General features: G+C 38.6%; 3 protein-coding genes across 6 annotated transcripts in view; 1 reads left to right on the plus strand and 2 right to left on the minus strand.

Annotated features, from left to right (window-relative positions):
- usp10 (ubiquitin specific peptidase 10) overlaps positions 1 to 1,639 on the minus strand; it is a 40,887-nt gene extending 39,248 nt beyond the window's left edge. For 2 of the 4 annotated variants that reach the window (XM_079600170.1, XM_079600169.1), the window contains exon 1: positions 1,263 to 1,638. In XM_079600170.1, coding sequence (XP_079456296.1) covers positions 1,263 to 1,283 — 21 coding nt within the window. In that variant the 5' untranslated portion in view covers positions 1,284 to 1,638. Of the gene's footprint in view, positions 1 to 1,262 lie in introns of all 4 variants that reach the window. The other 2 variants (XM_079600168.1, XM_079600167.1) reach the window with 2 other exon arrangements.
- Positions 1,640 to 4,773: 3,134 nt separating this feature from the next.
- On the plus strand, positions 4,774 to 8,790 carry marveld3 (MARVEL domain containing 3). The gene is made up of 4 exons (XM_079588965.1): positions 4,774 to 4,918; positions 5,713 to 5,921; positions 6,042 to 6,145; positions 7,280 to 8,790. Exons 2-4 carry the CDS (start codon positions 5,716 to 5,718, stop codon positions 7,885 to 7,887), a joined length of 918 nt encoding a protein of 305 aa, XP_079445091.1. The 5' UTR covers positions 4,774 to 4,918; positions 5,713 to 5,715; the 3' UTR covers positions 7,888 to 8,790.
- A 3,843-nt stretch (positions 8,791 to 12,633) lies between these two features.
- Positions 12,634 to 19,930, minus strand: part of phlpp2 (PH domain and leucine rich repeat protein phosphatase 2) — a 66,943-nt gene continuing 59,646 nt past the window's right edge. The window contains exons 15-19 of the mRNA XM_079588955.1: positions 19,531 to 19,661; positions 19,239 to 19,352; positions 17,029 to 17,223; positions 15,769 to 16,000; positions 12,634 to 15,656 (exon numbers count right to left, since the gene is read on the minus strand). Of these exons, the coding sequence (XP_079445081.1) occupies positions 14,385 to 15,656; positions 15,769 to 16,000; positions 17,029 to 17,223; positions 19,239 to 19,352; positions 19,531 to 19,661 (1,944 nt within the window). The 3' untranslated portion in view covers positions 12,634 to 14,384. The remainder of the gene's footprint in view (positions 15,657 to 15,768; positions 16,001 to 17,028; positions 17,224 to 19,238; positions 19,353 to 19,530; positions 19,662 to 19,930) is intronic.

A 19,930-nucleotide genomic window follows, 5' to 3' on the forward strand; every position in this document is an offset into this window, starting at 1 on the left:
CTATACTTAGCAAAAAATAACTTTGCTATGAACAGCTGTAACAGAATAATGTGAAACATGTGAATACTAAAAATGCAACAACATTAGAATTATACAGAGCTATGAATAAACACTTCAGACATGCCAAAGTTAATATAAACTAACAATATTCTTCATGTTTACATTAATACTACTGACAGGTAAGCCTGGCTAACCAAAGCTTTGACAGGATCTCGTGCTTGACACATCTAGATTGTCTATTATTACATACAAGCATCTTCCGTTAACCAGAAATACACATAACTTGACATTTAAAAAAAAACGACCATATTTCAACCCAATACAATGCTAGCGCTACAAGCCATTCAACTTTAAGAAAGTGGCAAACATGAAGATCGCACATTGTTTTATACATATTTGACAGCCCGATTCAGAACACTAAACACAATTGGGATGCATTTTAATATGCAGGACTTCACATTAAGGACAGCACAGTATCGTTCAGCATGTGGCTAACAGTTGAGCTACAATGATGTAGCATCTCTACATCGTGCCTCGTTTAAAGTTAGCGGACTTCAAAACCAGTCTGAAGCGCCTGGAAATACAGTGTAATGTTGACGAGCTGTCATCGAAAATGTAATGGATGCCATGTGCTCAATAAACAAACGAAAAACTCAAACGCAAGAGTATGAATGAGGTTGAAGACAGGAAGCGATACCGCCCCCAATCAACAGGCCTATTTCACTACATTAGCCACACGACACGACCATTTCAACTTGCTTCAACTCAAGACACTTAATGGAAGCAATTCATACCCTCTTACTGTATTTAGTGGAGTGTGATAGACATGCGATATCCGACAGAAATGTCGCCATAAGCGCGGGTATGTTCACAGTGAGGGAAAACGTTCGTCGGCTAATGACCGTTATTAAATGAGCACGCGCGCGTGGCCAGGCCGCTGCAGCAGCGCGAGCGAGTGGGCCACACACAAACTCATGGCCGAAAACCTCACACTCAGCGCAAAGCCATGCACGCGGCCCTCATGACAGCTTAATATCGTTCGTAAAGCATGCTTGTGGAGCTCGCCTGAGTGTGAACTAGCTGACAGATAGTGAGTGGTTCTGAATAAGCGCGTGAGGCCTGCAGCCATGCTGCTGATTCAATGAGCTCGCGCGCGCACACCTCACACTCCGACAGAAAGTACAGCACAGGACAAAACACCCACTCTGAATGATATTATGATCTAAAATGCAACATAAAAACAGGCAGAAGTGTTTTCCTACCTGGTTACTGTGCGAGGCCATGCTCCCGGTGAGATTTCTCCACAATCACAAGACGAATGTTCTCTCGGGGGGAAAAGGGGTGAGGTGAGTTTGTAGTACTTGGTATTACCAATAAACGCCTACTGTGACATGGTTTCCATTTTGCTATGGTTTGTCATTCAGTGGTTTTACTCAGGTTCGGTGCCACTACTCCAGCATATCACGCCGTTTCCCCCACCGTCGCCGCCATCTTTATCTCGCGCCTGTGTGTGTGTGTGCTGCCAGTGGCTCGCTCGCGCGCGCACCCTTCTCGACGAGCTCGTGTGCGTGTGCATGCGCTGTGCGTCGACGTCCAACCAGGAGGGTGGGCGCGCCAAAATGACGTGCAATTCAAACTTGCACTAGTCCAGTGTAACCATTTATATATATGGTTTACAAGCAAATATTCTCTAACTCGCAGCCTACTTTGTCACATTTCTTTAATTTATGCATTTCTCAAATCTCTTAGGTTGATTAAAAGTTTAAAACCAAGAAAAGTAACAGATTCTTGAAATATTATGATGATTTATTTGGTAATGCCACTGATGCATAATGCTTCCTCTGTATGTATTTATTCATCATTTTATTTTTATATTTTCCTCTCTTTTTCTTATTTTTTTGTGTGAAACTTTACATAGGCTATTGGTGTAATTTAATTCCTGTAGAGGTTCTATCTGTTCTGTCCTTTATGTCTACTTACTGTTTGATACATACAAAAAAAAAACATTAAATGCGGTAAGCATTTTTATATATTACCGTACATTTGGGAACAATGAAGAAAAAGGTCACATAGGGGTTTTTTTTGGGGGGGGGGATAGAATTTTTTAGAATAGAATATCCTTTGTAGAATATCTAAAAGATACATATATGGACTTATTGATAAATATACTTTATTATAATATTTAATATTTTGTTTTGTATATATTTATTTATTTATACTTCTCTTTTTCATTTATTTTTGTATCTTACGCCTTGTTATATCTAAATAAAAATGTTATATTTTTATTTATTCATTTTCAATTATTATTGTTTGTACAGTAATAAACCACATTAAATCGCCAGATGCAATTATACAAAAAAACAAAACAAAAGAGTCTTTACTGGTTTCACATAAGAGCATATAAGTCACTGAGATGGAGCTGTTCAGTTTGTAGTCCTAAAATCTTGGTAGTTTTTTACATTACTAAAATAAGGTCTGGTTAATTTGTTGCTAACAATTTTCTACATGAGGACTACAACTACCACAAGAATGTAAGTTTACATGCATGGGAAATTGGACAACAGGTGTAGTTCTTATGTAATTTGTTAGCAACTTACAGTTTTAACTAGTGGCTTCAAAACTCACTATTGATCTATCTTCCAGGAAAATAAATGAAGGTTTAAAGTGTGTGTGTGCGTGTGTGTGTGCGTGTGTGTGTGTGCGTGTGCGTGTGCGTTAATCGGTTGATTGAAACTAACTGTCAGAACAGTTTCACCAAAAGTAATCTGACATCCCATTACTATTTGTTTAACAGTATTTTCTATTATTATTAATGATAAAAGCATACATAATAAAGAAGAAAGAAGAAAATTAAATTACATATTACAAATATACATATTAAAAAGTGACTAAACCATAAAGCCATAAAATACCATAAAGATCCCACAATGAGGTTTTTAAAGGCTTTAAAGTTGTCCAGGTGGGATTTACAGAAAGGATTTACAGAAAATTAAAAGGCTTAGCACCATTTGTTCAACTCATTAAATCAAACAACACAAATCTTCCAGGTAGGCCTAAAAATGAGGTCATGCTTTCATACCCTCCTTTAAAGATAAAGCTAAATACATAATAATAATTGAACAACACAACAAAAGTGGTTTTCCCAAATTCAACTGAAAATACAAGTTTTGATGATTTCTGCAGTCTCAAAATTATTCAACACCTTCATGGCAAGCATCTTTAGTATTTAGTAGAAAGAACACACTTTTGCTGTGATGTGCTGGCAAGATGTATAACCACACCAGCTTCTGGCAGCGTTTCTGAGGAATCTCAGCCCGTTCCTCATGAGCAATGGCCTCCAGGTCAGTAATGTTCTTTGGCTTGCGTGCTGCAACCGGCCTTCTTCAAATCCCACCAGAGATTTTCTACGAGGTTCAAGTCAGGTGACTCTGATGGCCACTGTAGAATCTTCCAGGACTTGTTCTGCAACCAAGCCTTGGTGGAATTTGAGGTATGATGTTGGAAGGTCCAATGACGCCCAAGCTTCAGCTTCTTCACTGACAGCATGACGTTTTCCCTGTAGGGTTTCCGGATACTTCAAATGAATCCATCTTGCCTTCCACACGCTGCAGGTTTCCAGTGCCAGAGGATACGACACAGCCCCAGAGCATCACGAGCCTATGGTGCCTTCCTCCAGACATACCGCTGATCCATAGAGGCGAGAAGTTCCCACAAATCCCACAACTTCTGTGGCTTATTTATATGATTTTGAGCACTTGTGCTTTTGGGTCAGTACAGTAGTGGTGTACGTCTTGGATTTCTGGTATGCGTGTACGTGCTTTACTGTGCAGCTGAAAGCTCAGTGCTTGTTTCCACCAAGTCTTGCTGCAGGTGTTTTTCAGTCACTCGAGGGTTTTTCTGAACCTTCTCCGAAATTGATAGCTTTCTTTTTCTGCCTCGGTCAGTTAGTGTAACCACTGTTCCTTTAACTTTGAACTTGCAAACTATGCTTCCAACTGTGTCTAGGAACATTTAGTGCCTTCTTTTTGTATCCCGTTCCCTCTTTGTGATGATGTCTTCTCTTAACTTTTTTGACCATTCTTTTGACTTTACTATATTTCTAACATGCTGTCAAACACACACACACACACACACACACACATTATATATTCACATTAGATATTCATTATCATCTATATAGTTTTGTTGTATTATTTATATTGTGCGCAGAACCTTTGGATATTTTAAAATTGTATGGATTCCCTTTTGGATACTGTATTTAAACTTTACCCTGACTATATATGCATTTAGACCCAGTTTCAAAGACAGGGCTTAGACTAAACCAGGATTAGGCCTTAGTTTAATTAGGGAATATAAGTCGCTTTTATTAATGTGCCGTAGGAAAAAACATTACTGGTCTGCATCTTGAGACAAAACAGGGGCACTGACATATTTTAAGATATGTCAGTGCAAGTTGCTTTTATAGTTAAAAGTTAAACCGCTCAATAATGCATTTTACATTTACAGTAAGCATTGTCTGTGAAACAGGAGGATAACCAAGTTTGAAACTTTGAATTTGCATATTAAGGATTAAAAATTAATGATTTGCATATTCCATCTCACTGAAAGAAATAGGCTATTTCAAGCAGTTGCTTTAGGCTAAAACGAATCACCATTCAAAACTCGAGGGTCGACCGTCAACCATGTCGGGCAGGGATTTATTGCTTATTTTTGTCACCGGTTTTCACCTACTATAGTAATGCGGAGCCATATTTCAGCACACCGGTTTAAGTTGAACACAGTGACGTCATTATAACGCACCTGTGAGGCGGAGTCAGTCAGACCGGTTTTACAGGTGTGCAGCACCACAACAACACCACCAGAGAACTGAACGAAACTCAGACAAATCACTGCTTATTCCGTTCATTTTTTGTAAAAGGTAAGCTCCGGGTTAATGAATTGCTTTATTACTGAGTTACATATAAGATGTTCGTTATCTAGTAGCCAGGCCTACGCTTTATTTTGGTGATTTGATTCAGGAAATTAGACCATCTTGTTCCCTATACGGAGAGTAAAACGTTTACTTTACTATAAAGGCTAGAAGTAGTACGATTAAACTGAACAATATTTTTAGATCAGACATTAAATAAATATATAAAACCACCACAACCAGCTCATCAACATGCTGTCAACCGATGTATTGTGTTGGTTTCATTATCCGGGGACTTTATACTCACGTGAACGTGCATCAAGTTTAAAACACATGCAACTTGTGAAATAGGCTACTAACAGGGAACGTTCCCACAACTTTCAGTAATGTTTTGTAAATGTTCATGTAACATTATTAATCAATTGTTTGTGTTCTCACGATGTTGAGAGAAACGTTCTTAGAACAACGTTATTGGAACATCTTTATGATGTTTTTACTTGATTTAAGCTACCTAACATCCTCATAATGTTAAGAGAAAACGTTCTGAGAACATTTTGGAACATCCTCATGATGTTATTTGTTGGCCTACTTAATGAATGTTAATGTTTTAAACTTCTTGAAATCTTACAAATAGATGTTTAGAGAATGTTTTATTGTAAGTAAAAACTGAGGTTATGAGAATGTTGTACTAACATCATAACATTTGAAATAACGTTCTAATCATGACATTTTAGCATTTTAGAAACATTACAAATCACTGTTCCCACACGACAGCATAAGTTTGTCGGGTTCTCGTTTCTTAGGCAATGCCAGAATCAAACCGGCATCATCACACAAGGGACAAAGACTACTCTGGTCGAGACAGGAGTGATGAAGGGGGACGCGAGCACAGACAGGACAGGAGATACAGAGAGGACAGAAGAACACCTGATGGAGACGACAGATCACGAAGCCACTGGGAGAAAAGAGATGTTGACACATACGAGGCCAACCGACATCATAGTCAGAGAGTGTAAGGAATGATTTTGATGTGCTCTTTTTTTCACCTATAAAAATTTTTCTGTTCTGAAACATGCAAAACTATGCATGCGTTCTTTGACTTTCTGCCCTGATGTTTTAATATTTTCTACAGGCCCAGCAGTTACACTGAGACTTTACCTTCAGAATATGAAGACAGTCAATCATATCATCATACAGGGGCACTTTACACCCTAAAATACATTACAACAGGCAGAGGTAAATTCATTTTTCGAACTAATTATGTTTGCTTCAACATGCTTTGTTTTTTTTTATAACCAGTTAGTGTCATACTCGGCTTTTGCCTGTCACTTTTATAATAGTATACAATTGTGATTTTTAGAGTTTTGTTTTAATGGGTTAAAATGAAATGACTAAAATGTTAGTATGTTTTTATTTACACATTGGGTTGGTTAAGATTTTTTTTTATGTTTTTGAAAGAATTGTTATGCTCACCAAGGCAGCATTAATTTGATCAAAAATACAGTAAAATAAGTAATATTGAAAAATATGATTACAATGTAATTTATTCCTGTGACGACAAAGCTGAATTTTCAGCATCATGACTCCAGTCTTCAGTGTCACATGATCCTTCAGAAATCATTCTAATACGCTGATTTGATTCAATATTATCAATGTTGAAAACAGTTGTGCTCCTTAATACTTTTGTGAAAATCGTGGTCATTTTTCAGGATTCTCTGATGAATAGAAACTTGAAAAGAACAGCATTTTTTTTAAATAAGTATTTTGTAACATTATAAACAGTGTTGGGGAAAGTTACTTTTAAAACAACAACAGTGTTACAAACAATATTGAGTTATTACCTAAAAAAGTACACAAATTTTGTTTATTTTATAACAACAATTTTGAAAAAAAAAATTTGGCAAATGTCAAGGTCCTTTCACACCAAAGGTGAAATGACTCCGAAGAAGAAAATTCAACACTCTTACTTTCAAACAAAAAAAGAAACGCAAATGTTATATTTAACCAGTGGTTAAGTACCAGTCATTTTTGCTTATGGTTTAATTGGGTCATCGAAGGTCAGCAGCAAAGACATTGGTTAATAAAGTACGATTAAATACATAATTTAACATTTGATTTATGGCAGTTTTGCTAAATAGTTTGCAGTACACTGTTTTTATACTGAATCTGTTTTTGTGCAAGTGAGATGAGTAGATGCTCACATTTAGTCTAGAACCACAATAACCATCATGTGCACACAACGCCGACTTGTAATGTGTTACCCCCAATGGTTATAAATGTCACATTTGTTGAATAAACTATGAATTTCTTTATTGACCCAAACAGTATTTATGAAATACATTTTAATGTGCATATGTTCTTGTCCTGTAGGCATCTGTCAGGCCATGGAGTTCTTCTTAAGCTTGTTGATCATCATCTGTGCCGGAGTGAACCACAGTAACTCGGGCCGGTATCGGGATATCGCCAGCTTAGGCGGTCTGTACCAGTACTATTATGGAGGAGCCAACGCATTCACTGGAGCAGAGGCGCAGAAGGTCCAGCAGCTCGACGACCAGTTCTACCGGCTCAAACTGCCCCCTTACGTCTACAGCATGGCGTGCGGCGGGGCGTTGATGCTTTACGCCGGTGCCATGCTGGCCCTCGGCGTGTTTCGCATGCCCTACCGCTTCCCCCTTCTGCTGCTGGCCGAAGCCCTGTTGGATGCGCTCATAGGTCTCGGTTTCATTCCCGCTCTCGCTTTCTACTTCATAAAGCTGCAGGAGATCTACAGCGACTCCGTCTGTAAAGAGAGGGAAGCGATGTACAGCAGCAAAGGTCACCGAGGATTTGAGTGCAATCTCAACGGGGCAGACATTGCAGGAGGGTTGTTTGGTGTTCTGGGGATTATTATTTTCCCCATGAGTGCAGTGTTGGCCATCAGAGCCTTCAGAAGTGTGCGGAAGATGAAGCAGAGGCCGACTGAAGACAACAACCTCTGAGTGTTACGACATTTCATGTGGGAATCACAGATCTCACGCCCATGCAAATGCTTTGGTTAGTATTTTTACTGAAGGAATTTTTTTTTTATGCTTTAAATTTTATTATAAAGGACTTTTGCACATTTGTATATTTTTATAAAAAAAACTTTTGCTAGCAATTTGCTGAAAGCCTTTATATATAATGCATTTTAATGCATTAATTATGCTTTGTAATGTACCTATGGTCTCATGAATAGTTGTAACTACAGTTATAATACATTATAATATTTATCCATTCATTGAACACACATTTAAAACATTGAAAAACAACCAATTTCAGATACCACAAGAAATAATTAGTACAGTCAAATCAATTAATCACGATTGATCGCATCTAACATAAGTTTGAGTTTATATAATGTTTGTGTGTGTGTATATATATATGTATACCGTACATGTATGTATATATATGTGTGTGTATATATATTTAAATATATAAACATTACAAATATATATTACATAAACAAACGTATGTTATATGTGATTAATCGATTTGACAGCACTAATTATAATGCCTTTTAACTTTGGTTACAATTATTTATGAAAAGATATAATGCATTATAATGCACATTGTGAATACCTTTATAATGCATTATGCATAAAAGCTTGAATTAAAATGTTACCATACTTTTTTTTTTGCCCTTCCATATGATCATCAGACATCATCATTTGATTAATCAATTAGTAATAAACCATATATTATGTTGAATTACACAATGAATTCTACGTTATATACTGCATATTCATTGGTGAATTGTCAACCTTTGGTGCCAAAGAGACTAGACTCACAGTTTGTAATTGAACCTAAAGCTGAATCATTTGTTTTTCTTTTTATATGTGCATATTAAAGTATTTTAAACCGAATGTGCAAATGCATCTGATAAAGAACTTCTGTGAGATCCGAGACGCATGTTTCACAGTAAAAATTTTATTGCTACTTGGCTGAAAAGTCAATTAAAAATACAGCTTTCTGCTCCAAACTAAGCATAGCAGCATCTGAAATGAAACGATGAGCCAGCACCCACTCTAAAAATCCCAAGAAGTTCAGTCCTAGCTGACAGACAGCAAAAGTGCTCGCGTTTAGTCCTTTTACCAAATCAGTAAAACAACTCAAATGGTCTCCTAAACTAAAAACAATGAAATAATTTAACACAATGAAAATATTCAGCAGTGTACTGCATGTTAAAATAGAAACTTAAAAATATAATATACATTATGCTTCAGATATTAAAACAACTTTGTTATAAACAAAAGTTAATATTTTATACAAATAATCACATGATAATATATTCTTTATATTATATATTTATATTCATTTATATAGGGCATGCTTCTCACATTAAATACATGAATAATTAGTCTCTTCAAAGATAGTACCTTGATGGGTGACAGTTTACCATAGAACCCTTAAATCCTAGATTCTGCATGAGGACCTATAAATTTGCATGAAACGATGAAGTACAAAAATAAACCTCAGCTTCTTGGCATTGAGAGGAAATATTAAAGCATCTGTTAAAAACAAAATGTACATAAATTATGACAAGATCAAGCTTTGGTCACATGTCAAACAACAGAAACTTCATCTTAACCCTCGTATGTCCAGAACGAACCATGATTATGTGCAAAAAGGTCAATGAATACGCCAGATAAAGATGCGTTGTTGCATTAGAAAGAAAATATTGTCTCTGTCAGGGTAACACCGCAATCACACGTTTCATGCACCAACAGAAACTCTCACACCGGGACAAATTTGAGACAAATGCTTTCTTTGTTGAAGCAGGTTTCGTCGAGTCACAACTGGGGAAAGCAGACACGTACTGTATTGTTGAATTAGGAGAAGACTTTTCCAAATTGAAGTGCAAATATGATCAGTCAAGTTTCTTGAACACTCCCCCTTCTGTCAATGGTCAGATAAACAGATAGCCCCACCCCCAAGCTCACGCCATTGGTTGAGACTAGTTTCCGTGTCAGGCAAAAGCACAAAGCACACACAGATGTTCTGATAAAAATCCAGAATGTTTACACTTTTATGGGAATCAACCTATAAATGGATTGCTTATACAGTAATTCAGCTGGGATAGGAGGAAGCATCTTAAAAAAAAAAAAAAAAATCCAAAATTGCTTGTGTGATCATATTTTGTTCTGCATAAGTGCTCCTAAAAGAGTTATAAAATCAGAGAAAAGTTCAAGAGAATTCAATGTGCTGACCCTGAAAAAAAAAAAACGCTTTCTCTGACTTATGTTCAGTTTGAATATAAACATGATCTAGATAATGTTCTAGTGCAATGCCCAACTAAGACACCACTAACACACTGGCATACACATCATCCTAATCACATGAAAAAAATAATACTTCATGCTCCATGATAGAATATCAGAACCCCCAAATGTCCTATAAAAGTTAAAATATAATAACAAAAAATCCCAATATTTAATGTGAGCGGGGATGTTCTGTGCTTTGTGTTCTTCCTCTAAAGGAACGGTTCACCCTACAATGGAAATTATGCCGTAATTAACTAATGTTGTTCCAAACGCATGACGTTCTTTCTTCTGTTGAACATGGAAGATATTTTGAGAAAAGTGTTTGTTGTCCATACAATGGAAGTCAATGGTAACCAAAACTGTTTGGTTACCAACATTCTCCAAAAAAATATATATTTTATGTTCCACAGAAGAAAGTCATGCATAGGTTTGTAACAACATGATGAAGGTGAGTTTTGTAATGATTACAGAATTTGTATTTTTGGATGAACTATAGGAAGAATAACCTCTGCTCTTCCATTTAACAGATGAATATAAACCTTATGGCTATTTGAATATAACGCATAGGAAAACTGCATTTGGCGAACTCAGAGTTTCACCTCAGCATGTTTTGGCCAGGAGAACAGATCACAAATGTTTAGGGGATCTAAGGGTATGTTTACACAACAACGATGTCCTAAAAAATGGAAACGTTTTTCCTTTGCCATGTTCACAAGGATCCGCGAAAAAAAAAAAAAAACTGTATTCTGCTGCCAGGCCAGTAGTTGGCGATGTCACTATGTAAAGAAACACTACACGCCTATAGACTGAACACGCAATACGCATGCGCCTGACGTTTTTTGCAAATTCGCGTTTTCGCAGTTTACACAGAGACGATAACAGTATCGTTTTGAAAAACTTGCACTTTGAAACCCGTTTTCAAAAGGTTGTGTTTTCAGGCCCACAAAACGCCATTGTTGTGTAAATAAACACGGCCAAATCGCTCAAAGTTTTCCGTTTTTAGTTGAAAACGGTGTCATGTAAACGGCCCCTAAAATATAACATTATTTTATGTGGCAAAGCAACTAGCTTAGTTGCCTAGGCTGAAGAAACAATAGATTATATCACAAACAGAGCACTGCACTTGACACCCACAGACTTCCACCAATTTATGGATTTTTCCAGTCCTATTCTTAATAATTTCAGCTTAATAATCTAACTGGACTTGATTGTTGCATATATCACTTTTAATGATGCAGTTATGCATCATGTCGTAGGGCTATAGAGGGTCTAAGGTGCTCATAAGCAGCATGATTTGCTGTATCCATGACATTTGTTTGAAAAATTACTTTCCATTTCTGTTTCCTTAAAAGGATAAAGCACTGCAGGGGATGAAACGGTTCTATAGCTAATAACAGAGTTAGACTACATCTTTCTAACAAAGCAAGCCGTCAAATGCTTGAACTCTTAGCACAGTATGAATCAGCATGTTGTGCCTCAATAACCACAGCTCTCCTCTCAAACAAACATAAGAAATTACATATTTGAGGGGTTGTAACAGAAAGAATACCTACTTTCTGAAAAAGAGGCCATAAATCACAGCCTAATGTTGATTTTATATGCATTTCAACAAATAGCTAAAATGCTATTCTTAAATATGTCTATGTATATAGATTCTCTGAGCTATGTACAAAGTGCTTATACAGTGTAAAACTCTTTTACTTTATATGATTGTACAACAATACTTGATGCACTTAAGCATACAGCTCTAAATGATTTAGGGAGTCAATGGTATCAATTTCCAGAAAAATGTACTTGACATTTTTGAACGCGGAACGAAAAATGGGGGTCGAGATATAAACACTAATAAAATCTGAGTGAAAACCTGCTTTAGAAAAAAAAAAACATATGAGTCATGCAAGGCTGCCGCATCCATGCCACTGGCTTCAGCTCTCAGTAGCACCCGAGGGACGGATGAAATACTCAAAATAACTTACCTACCTTCAAATACCACTACTACATATTTTGGCACAAGAGCTACAGTTTTAGGCCTGTAGGCAATTCAAATTAACACCAGAAATGACTCTCTAATGCTTGCAGAAAAGTTAATGGCAGTAAAAGGTTGATTCAAAATCTTCTTGGATGTTAAATACCGGGATCCAGATTAGTTACATGGTGGCCTTGTCTCACAGCATATAGCAAACACAAATCGGTATGCAAGTTTGGCACAAAGAGCATTTACCAGCTGACCAGGAAGAATATTCATTTAACAAAATAAAAACACTCAAAATGTCTGCCATAATGGAAATAATTTTGAATCTCGAGATGAAAAGGCTTAAACATAATATCTGAGCATACACATGTACTTAAGCTCATTTTCAAGTTGAACGTTTCATGGATGATCAAATTCAAGTACTGGATTTTTTACTATCATGCCAATGCTGACAATTTGTTTTTGTTTTTTTACGAGATGCGATTTATACATTTGAAGTGTTGTTTCCCCTGCACACCTGTGTAAAGACAGTTTCTAATGAATTATGAGAGTCCACCTAATAAATGATAAATAATTTAATAAAACTGAGTGGGCTTCAGATCACTAAATCACTAAATTTAATATCTTAAAATTAACAGTGGGATTTGCACTTGGTTTTCCCTAATTTCAATTCACTAATTCTTTATTAATTTATGTTATGTATTTCTTTTAAAAAGGTTTGAAATGGATTTATGAATTGCAAAAAATAAATATATAATAACTTGCAGGGAAAACCCTGAAAAAAACGTTGTTGTTTCCAATAAACACCACTAGATGTCTCCTCAAACCACGGACACAGTGTTTTACTGCACAGAATTCCTTGATACTGTGATTGTGGCAATTACAAACTCCAAATGACCCCATATGCAATAATACTTCTTTTTCCTCTGGTCCCCTTATTAAAATAAAACAAAACTCTAACCAGCATGTTTCCTTATACGTACCATGCGTGGCTAAAATAGAGCACACACACACACACACACCGCACAATACATGATATCATATGCCCTGTGCTTCTCATACAAAAAAACGTCAGCTGTTCACTTTTTTCCTTGATAATGAGATGAGAAAATATCCCAAACTCACTCAGAACAGCAAAACCACACTACTACAGAGACCCAATGACATTTTCATGGCTCGAGGCTTTTTAGTATGAGCTCTGTCATGTAGTCATGGCACACTCGAAACTTCAAGTACAACCCGAGACAGCTCAAGTTATGATTTCAGACAGAGTTATGAGGTCTTTCTGCTCCCCAATTGACCGTAGCCATAGAGGTGTGACAATGCTTCCACTGAGTATTGGATGTACTAAGGAGTAGAGGTTTTTGTCTCCATCTCACTCTGACCTCCATCACTAGGCTGATTCCCTCTCCAGGTAGATCTGTCAGGACTTGAACGTTACGTTGGGTTCATTGTACTCTTCTATTGCGCAGAGTGTTCCAGAGACCCCCATGGCTTTGTCTGGGAGATCCCGTATGCATACAAGTGAGGAGATCAGGGGAGGTGGCGAAAGCTCTGGTCTTTTTCAACAATACATCTTTTCACAACAACTACTCTTTTTCCATGAAATGGAGCGGGATGTTACCAGCAGGTCAGATGGGGAAGAGATCCTTTTGACCCTCAGAAATATTCCTCACGGACTTCAAAAGTGCAGGTTACTGACTAGTTTCCACTATGGGAAGGTAGAAGAACGAAACTGCACGTACACCAGAACAGTAAAGGCTCTCAGAACCTCAACCATGGTCAAGAGGCACTTTTCTCATCTTTTGGTCTCAGTTTAGCTGATAGTATCTCTCCACCAGAAGGCAAATGTGATCATTGAAGCCTACTTAAGCCTGTGACCTTTGATATAAAGGGCGAATGTCGAAATTAACTCGCGCATGGTGATGAATGAGGTACTCTAGCTCCATGCTGTGGTTTTTGGTCAGGAATAGCCCATGTATTTCCTCAATCAAAGACCTCAATCTTCATGATTTCATCGGTCCTGACATTTGCACCCATTTCCACCCTTCGGAGGTGGCTACGCCACCGCAGATCAGCTCAGGAATGCACATGCAGGGACCCACATGTGATGACGGTGCTAAATAAGAACTGGAATATCTCGAAGGCAGGAAGTGCGCGCTAGCCTCCTTGATGTGGCACTATGATGCGGAGATGCTCCAACGTTGCGGCCCGCTTGCACCCACTATAGAGCCGTGTCATAGACATCCTGTTGCAGGACGGTGGTGGGGTGGAGACCGGGGACGGTGGGGTGAGGATGGTCCCAGTTGGGGTCTCTTGCTGAGGGCGGTGTTGAAGGAGGCGGTGGCCCGGGAACCACAGGACTCTGGCCTCTCAGCTGCTCCCGCACATCCTGCTCCAGACTAGGCGGTATAATTAACTGGTCTTCCGGGTCTTGCTGGGCTGGTGCGGCAAAATATCCCGATTTCTTTTTGGGGGCCTCGAGTGCTACTTCAATGATGTTGTGGCTATCCTCCAGAGCCACTACCGAGCCATTGGAGAGCTTCTTCCCGAAGAGGCTGGAGGTGGAAGGAGACTTCTTCAGATCCGAGATCTCTCGCCCACATACAGCCAGTAGGCAGCCGTTGGTGGCAGAAACCACAACACTGTTTTGCCGACGCATTTTGCTGTTGGGATAGTCCGAGCCCCTCAAATCATGGCGGCCGTCCAGGTCCTTGGGACTTTCGGGTGGTCCAGAGCGCAGCTGAAAAGCACAGCAGTGAATGTCCACCTCCACCTCTAGCTTACTCCCGTTTGAGATGACACCTTCTAAAGGAGCTTCGTCGTCGCTGTCGAGCCCATTGTCTGACTGGTTGCTGGAGAAAGTGGCGCTGGAAGGTTGTCGCTGGAACAGAGCCGGGTGCGCCCCTGGCCCAAGACTCGCCAGCGGCCCAGCGTTACACAAGGTAGCAGCAGGATGAAGACTACAGCGGCGTTCAGGACGAGCTGTTGGTCCTGAAGCGGGGTGCTCATCCGAAGCAGTGGACCCAGCCTCGCTGCCCACTTCTGAGGCTGACATCTCGCTGTTGAACTCCGAGGCAATGCCGCTGCTAGATGATGGTGTGGCTGGGTCACCAGGGGACACAGAGATCGGTAAAGGTGTCGGGGCAGGTGGTCCTCGGGCTTCTGCGGTCAAGAGAGGAGGCTCGCACGTACAGCTGTCTTCTCCGATATGCAAAGCCACCACTACTGCTCCAACATTATCCCGGCACCCATAGCTCTGTGCCAGCGTGCAGAGCTTTTTGGCAGCAGCGCGGGGGTCTCTGACAGCTAACACAGTGCTCACTGCCTCCTGGTAGGAAACCTTCTGGAAGAGTGCTTTGTTTCCTAGGATCAGGAACTCATCCTGGGAGCACAAAGGCTCTGTGTGCACCCAGGGTTTGGGAAGGACCCAAGGAAACAGGTAGGAACAGCCAAGTAACCGTGAGCAGCATGTCACCCCACTCACCTTGTTATCCTAAAGCACAAAAAAGACACAAATAAGCTTTTACTTCTCACTCATGGACATAGAGACGAAATTTGGCATCAGCAAGTTAACTTGCGGGTATGAACTGAAAAAGAGTCAATACCTCGGTGATAATAGCTTTAGCCAGTTTGACACGCTCCATCTCCTCAGCGCTCTGTTCTAGGCTGAAAACTTTTGAGAGTGCAAGAGGTTGCCCACCACGACACAGTACAGCCTGGCAGGTGCCTACGTTGGCCACAGTGAGGCTAAAGTAGCTGCCAGGCTCGGAGGACTCATGATGGATGTAACAAAGTAGAGCAGAGGCACCTAGCTTTTGGCCTGCCATGCCAAGTTTCCTGCAAAAATGCACAACAGCAACAAGAGAAATGCATTTATTATTCATATAACAAAAAAATCGAAGGCTTCAACACACATGAACAAGTCGTAATTACAAGTGGGAAGTTTGGGATTTTCTTTGAGTCCTGGGTTTCCAAGTTGGAGACGTGAGACTAAATAAGGCAGATGTAGTATTTGTGTTGGCTGCAATTTGTTCATTTTCAATCAAACTAACTAAGTTACATGTACAAATTACAATAGTATTGTGTACAATTACAATGTATACACATTACATGTTATATATTATAAAATGAATCAGTTTACAGGACTTTCAGGAGTTCAATTAAAAAAGGATTTTTAAAAAAAAGTTACATTGCCATTTGCTCCAACCAAAGTAATTTAAAATTCACCTGACATTGTAATTACAACTTCCCAAATCGTAAATATGATCTTACCAGGAAGACTTAAAAAGCATCAGAGCTGTTTAAGTCTTCAATCTTGAAATGTGAAACAATGTGTCAATCTCGTATCAATCATGTGAATCATATTTTCATCATTTTAAGGTACATTATCTACTCTCTGGAAAGCATTAAAAAAAATAAGGGATACTGTACAGTCAGACATCATTGCAAAGTGGACCCTGACACAAAGTGGTGGGGTCTTGTATGACTACATCATCCCACCATTACATGACTACTTACCAAATAAATAAATGGACATGAAACTAAAACTACTTATGCGAGTAGTAAGAGATCACAGAGTAACACAAGAAAGTAGCACAGTGGTCAATTATATAGTTTAGTGGTCATTATACAAATATATTTGAATGCGTCATGTCATGTCTGACCAATCAGAATCAAGTATTCAAGAGAGCTATTATATATAATAATGTTTGTTCATCACTTAGAAATTCATACTAAGTGACAAACAAGCTATCAGGTGTTATCAATTATTGTACAAGCAAGGTGAAGCATACAAAATGTTTAATAAAGAAAAGAAAGGTTAATCAAATCATGCTTAATCAAAAAAATGTGTGTGCAAAACACACCTATGAGAGGTAAGGAAAGTGTTGCACATGTATACACTATCCACACTGGAGTGCTGTATCTCCTCTGCCAATACATCTCCCATGGTGCACTGCAGTAACCTGGAAACTTCCTCATTACGGTCACCATCAAAAATCCCATAAGCAGCCTCTGGACTGTCCCCGAAGCGATCCACAGCCAGCACAGACACACACAACCTGAAGGTAAAACACAAGATTTTAATGGAACAAATGCTCTTTATGAAAACAACACCCATCACATTACAAACACATTTCATTGACTGGTAATGGATACACCTATATAGGTACATACACAAACTCACTCTACCTGACAAACACACAAAAGTGGCCCCCCTTGGTGGATATAGAGTACAGAAAGAGGATTCGATATTTGAGACTGACTGCTTTGAAACGGTGGAGGTAATGCCCTTCGCAGGGGGAGCCAAGCACACTGATGTCACATTAAACATGTAGAAACAAGCTCTTTAAGCCTATGGGAAGCATTTTGCATTTAAACCAGCCCCCCCGCTGCGTCTTGCCCCCTGGTAACCAAATCTTCTGCGAAAACCAACGCTACGATTATTCTTTCTGAGAATGCCAGTTATTTTATGCCATCCAAGTATTTCTTTGTACGTGAATTAGTAGTCTCAAAGCCACATTTCTGATATGGCAAAATATCTGGGGCCAGATTCCTGAAAAATAAAAATCATCGGGCTGGATTCGTGCAAATTACCATAATAATTATAAGCATGCACACTATTTTTGTTGAGACTGGCTTTACGGAAGTTCAACAGTCTGCGTCCCTATTTAAAGGGATAGTTCACGCAAAAAAGAAAATTCTGTCATAATTTACTCACCCTAGAGTTGTTCCAAACCTGTATAAGTTTCTTTCTTCTGTTGAACACAAAATATATTTTAAAGAATGTTGATAGTCAAACAGTTGACGGTTGCCATTGACTTCCACAGTAGGAATAAAAATGTCAATGGGTACAGTCAACTGTCTGGTTACCAACATCCTTTACAAATATCTTATTTTGTGTTCAACAGAAGAAAGAAAATCATACAGGTTTGGAACAAATCGAGGGTGAGTAAATTATGACAGAATTTTCATTTTTGGGTGAACTATCCCTTTAACTCATTTTTGAATTCTGAAAAAAAAACAAGTCTTGCAAAATTCAGCGTACTTGTGCACATCCATAGTATATGTAGCTCGTCTTATGTTATAAAGCTTCACATTTGAAATAACCCAATAATTCATTAAACATCTTATCTTTGGGGATTTAAGACAAGTGGGAGGTTATGCTAACTGTACAAGTTTTTTCTTTTCAATAATTTGAATCAAGAACATCCTTAAGAAGTATTTTTTGGGATACACAATATTAACTTCTTTCTTAAGTAAAAAAGTAAGAAAACTTTATAGAAGAATTACAGGAAGAATTATACTTTTATATTCTTAAAAATAAAGATTTTAAATCAAGATCTAAAAATCAAGCTTTTAAATGTTGTTAATGTCTATGTGGTGTTTTTAATATGCTTTAAGACAAACCATGTGCAAATTCATAGTATTTTCTCCTTAAAACTGCAGTGAACCAAAGACAGTCTCAAAAAACGCGGTTTGAAATCGCTGGTGTTTCTGACGTCACAAACTACCATGTAACCAATCACGTCAACGAGTAAATCTCTGAGCTGGTGTGAGTGAGTGGAGACGGGGCTCATTTGCATATTCATAGAACCGCATATGCTAAATGAGGCAAGGGTGTCGAGTTACATTCAAGCTATTTTAAGGCACGAAGGAATTTTGTTCAAGGAAAAACATTTAAATATTTCATTTTTGGTGATCAAAGATGAGTTTTAATGGATAAAATTATTGACTACAGGAGGACTTTAAGAATGTTTTCGGCCCCTGATTCACTCTGGCCAAAAAAATCGTTCACTTGGACAGGAAAGGTTTGTCTGAATGGCACACAAAACAACCATCCAAATTTTTTGTTTTGTTTTGTTTTTCCGTGACATTTAGGGACTGGATATAATAAGTATTTGATTAGACCGCAATGAACACACACACAAAATCATGTCTTTAGACCCTGAAGTCTCACTGCAGCCAATATATCCTCAATATATATAATAGAGAATTGAAGGTTGAGGATGGCATTCTGGAGCTTCCTGTAACCAGACACAAATCTTTGACTCTCATGTCTCCAGATGTTGCTCACTTGTTTCTTTGACCACACATTTCCGCGTAACCATGATCCCACAGGTTGGACGTGCCCTGTGCGTCTCCTGTTGTCACGGCTGGCTTCTGGTCCAGCTTCAATGTACTTATGTGACTGGATTAGAGAAGGACACAGACAAGTGGGAGAGATAAAGACAGGGAACAATTATCCACCTGGGTCTGAGTTCGTCATTTACATTTATGCATTTGGCAGACGCTTTTATCCAAAGCATGACTTGCATTTCAAGGTACACATTTTATCAGCTGCATAATGAGTGTTTGTAGCACCTCACCTGAAGAGGTTGAGCGTTTTATGCTCCAACATGAGGCTACTGTTGCCGGTCAGGTCCAGCTCTTGCAGTGTGGAAGGCATAGAGTCCGACAACAGGATTTCCGTCTGCTCATTACAGCTCACATCTACCAGCTACACAAAGAGCAGCATACTTCACGTGAAACGTTAAATATAACACAATGTGTGTAACAAACGACAACCCAAAACAACAAATATTTGGTTGGATTTGGGGACAAAAACAATTACATTTTGCCAGAATTAACGGTTAAAATATACTATGTCTTAACCAAGTGTTTTTTTTTAAATAGTGCCATTTTCACAATTGAAAATGATAAATATTGGGTGGGGGGGGGGGGGGGGGGGGCGACGACGACAATACATTAAAAAACAATTTATAAAAG

Source organism: Phoxinus phoxinus (genome assembly GCF_949152265.1).
Source record: "Phoxinus phoxinus genome assembly, chromosome: 2".
Taxonomy (NCBI): Eukaryota; Metazoa; Chordata; class Actinopteri; order Cypriniformes; family Leuciscidae; genus Phoxinus; species Phoxinus phoxinus.

Excerpts from the sequence above, each read along its gene's own strand:
- marveld3 (XM_079588965.1), top strand. The coding sequence starts at position 5,716 with ATGCCAGAATCAAACCGGCATCATCACACAAGGGACAAAGACTACTCT. Across the intron at positions 5,922-6,041 it reads CGACATCATAGTCAGAGAGT|GCCCAGCAGTTACACTGAGA; the intron begins GTAAGGAATGAT and ends TATTTTCTACAG. Across the intron at positions 6,146-7,279 it reads ATACATTACAACAGGCAGAG|GCATCTGTCAGGCCATGGAG; the intron begins GTAAATTCATTT and ends CTTGTCCTGTAG.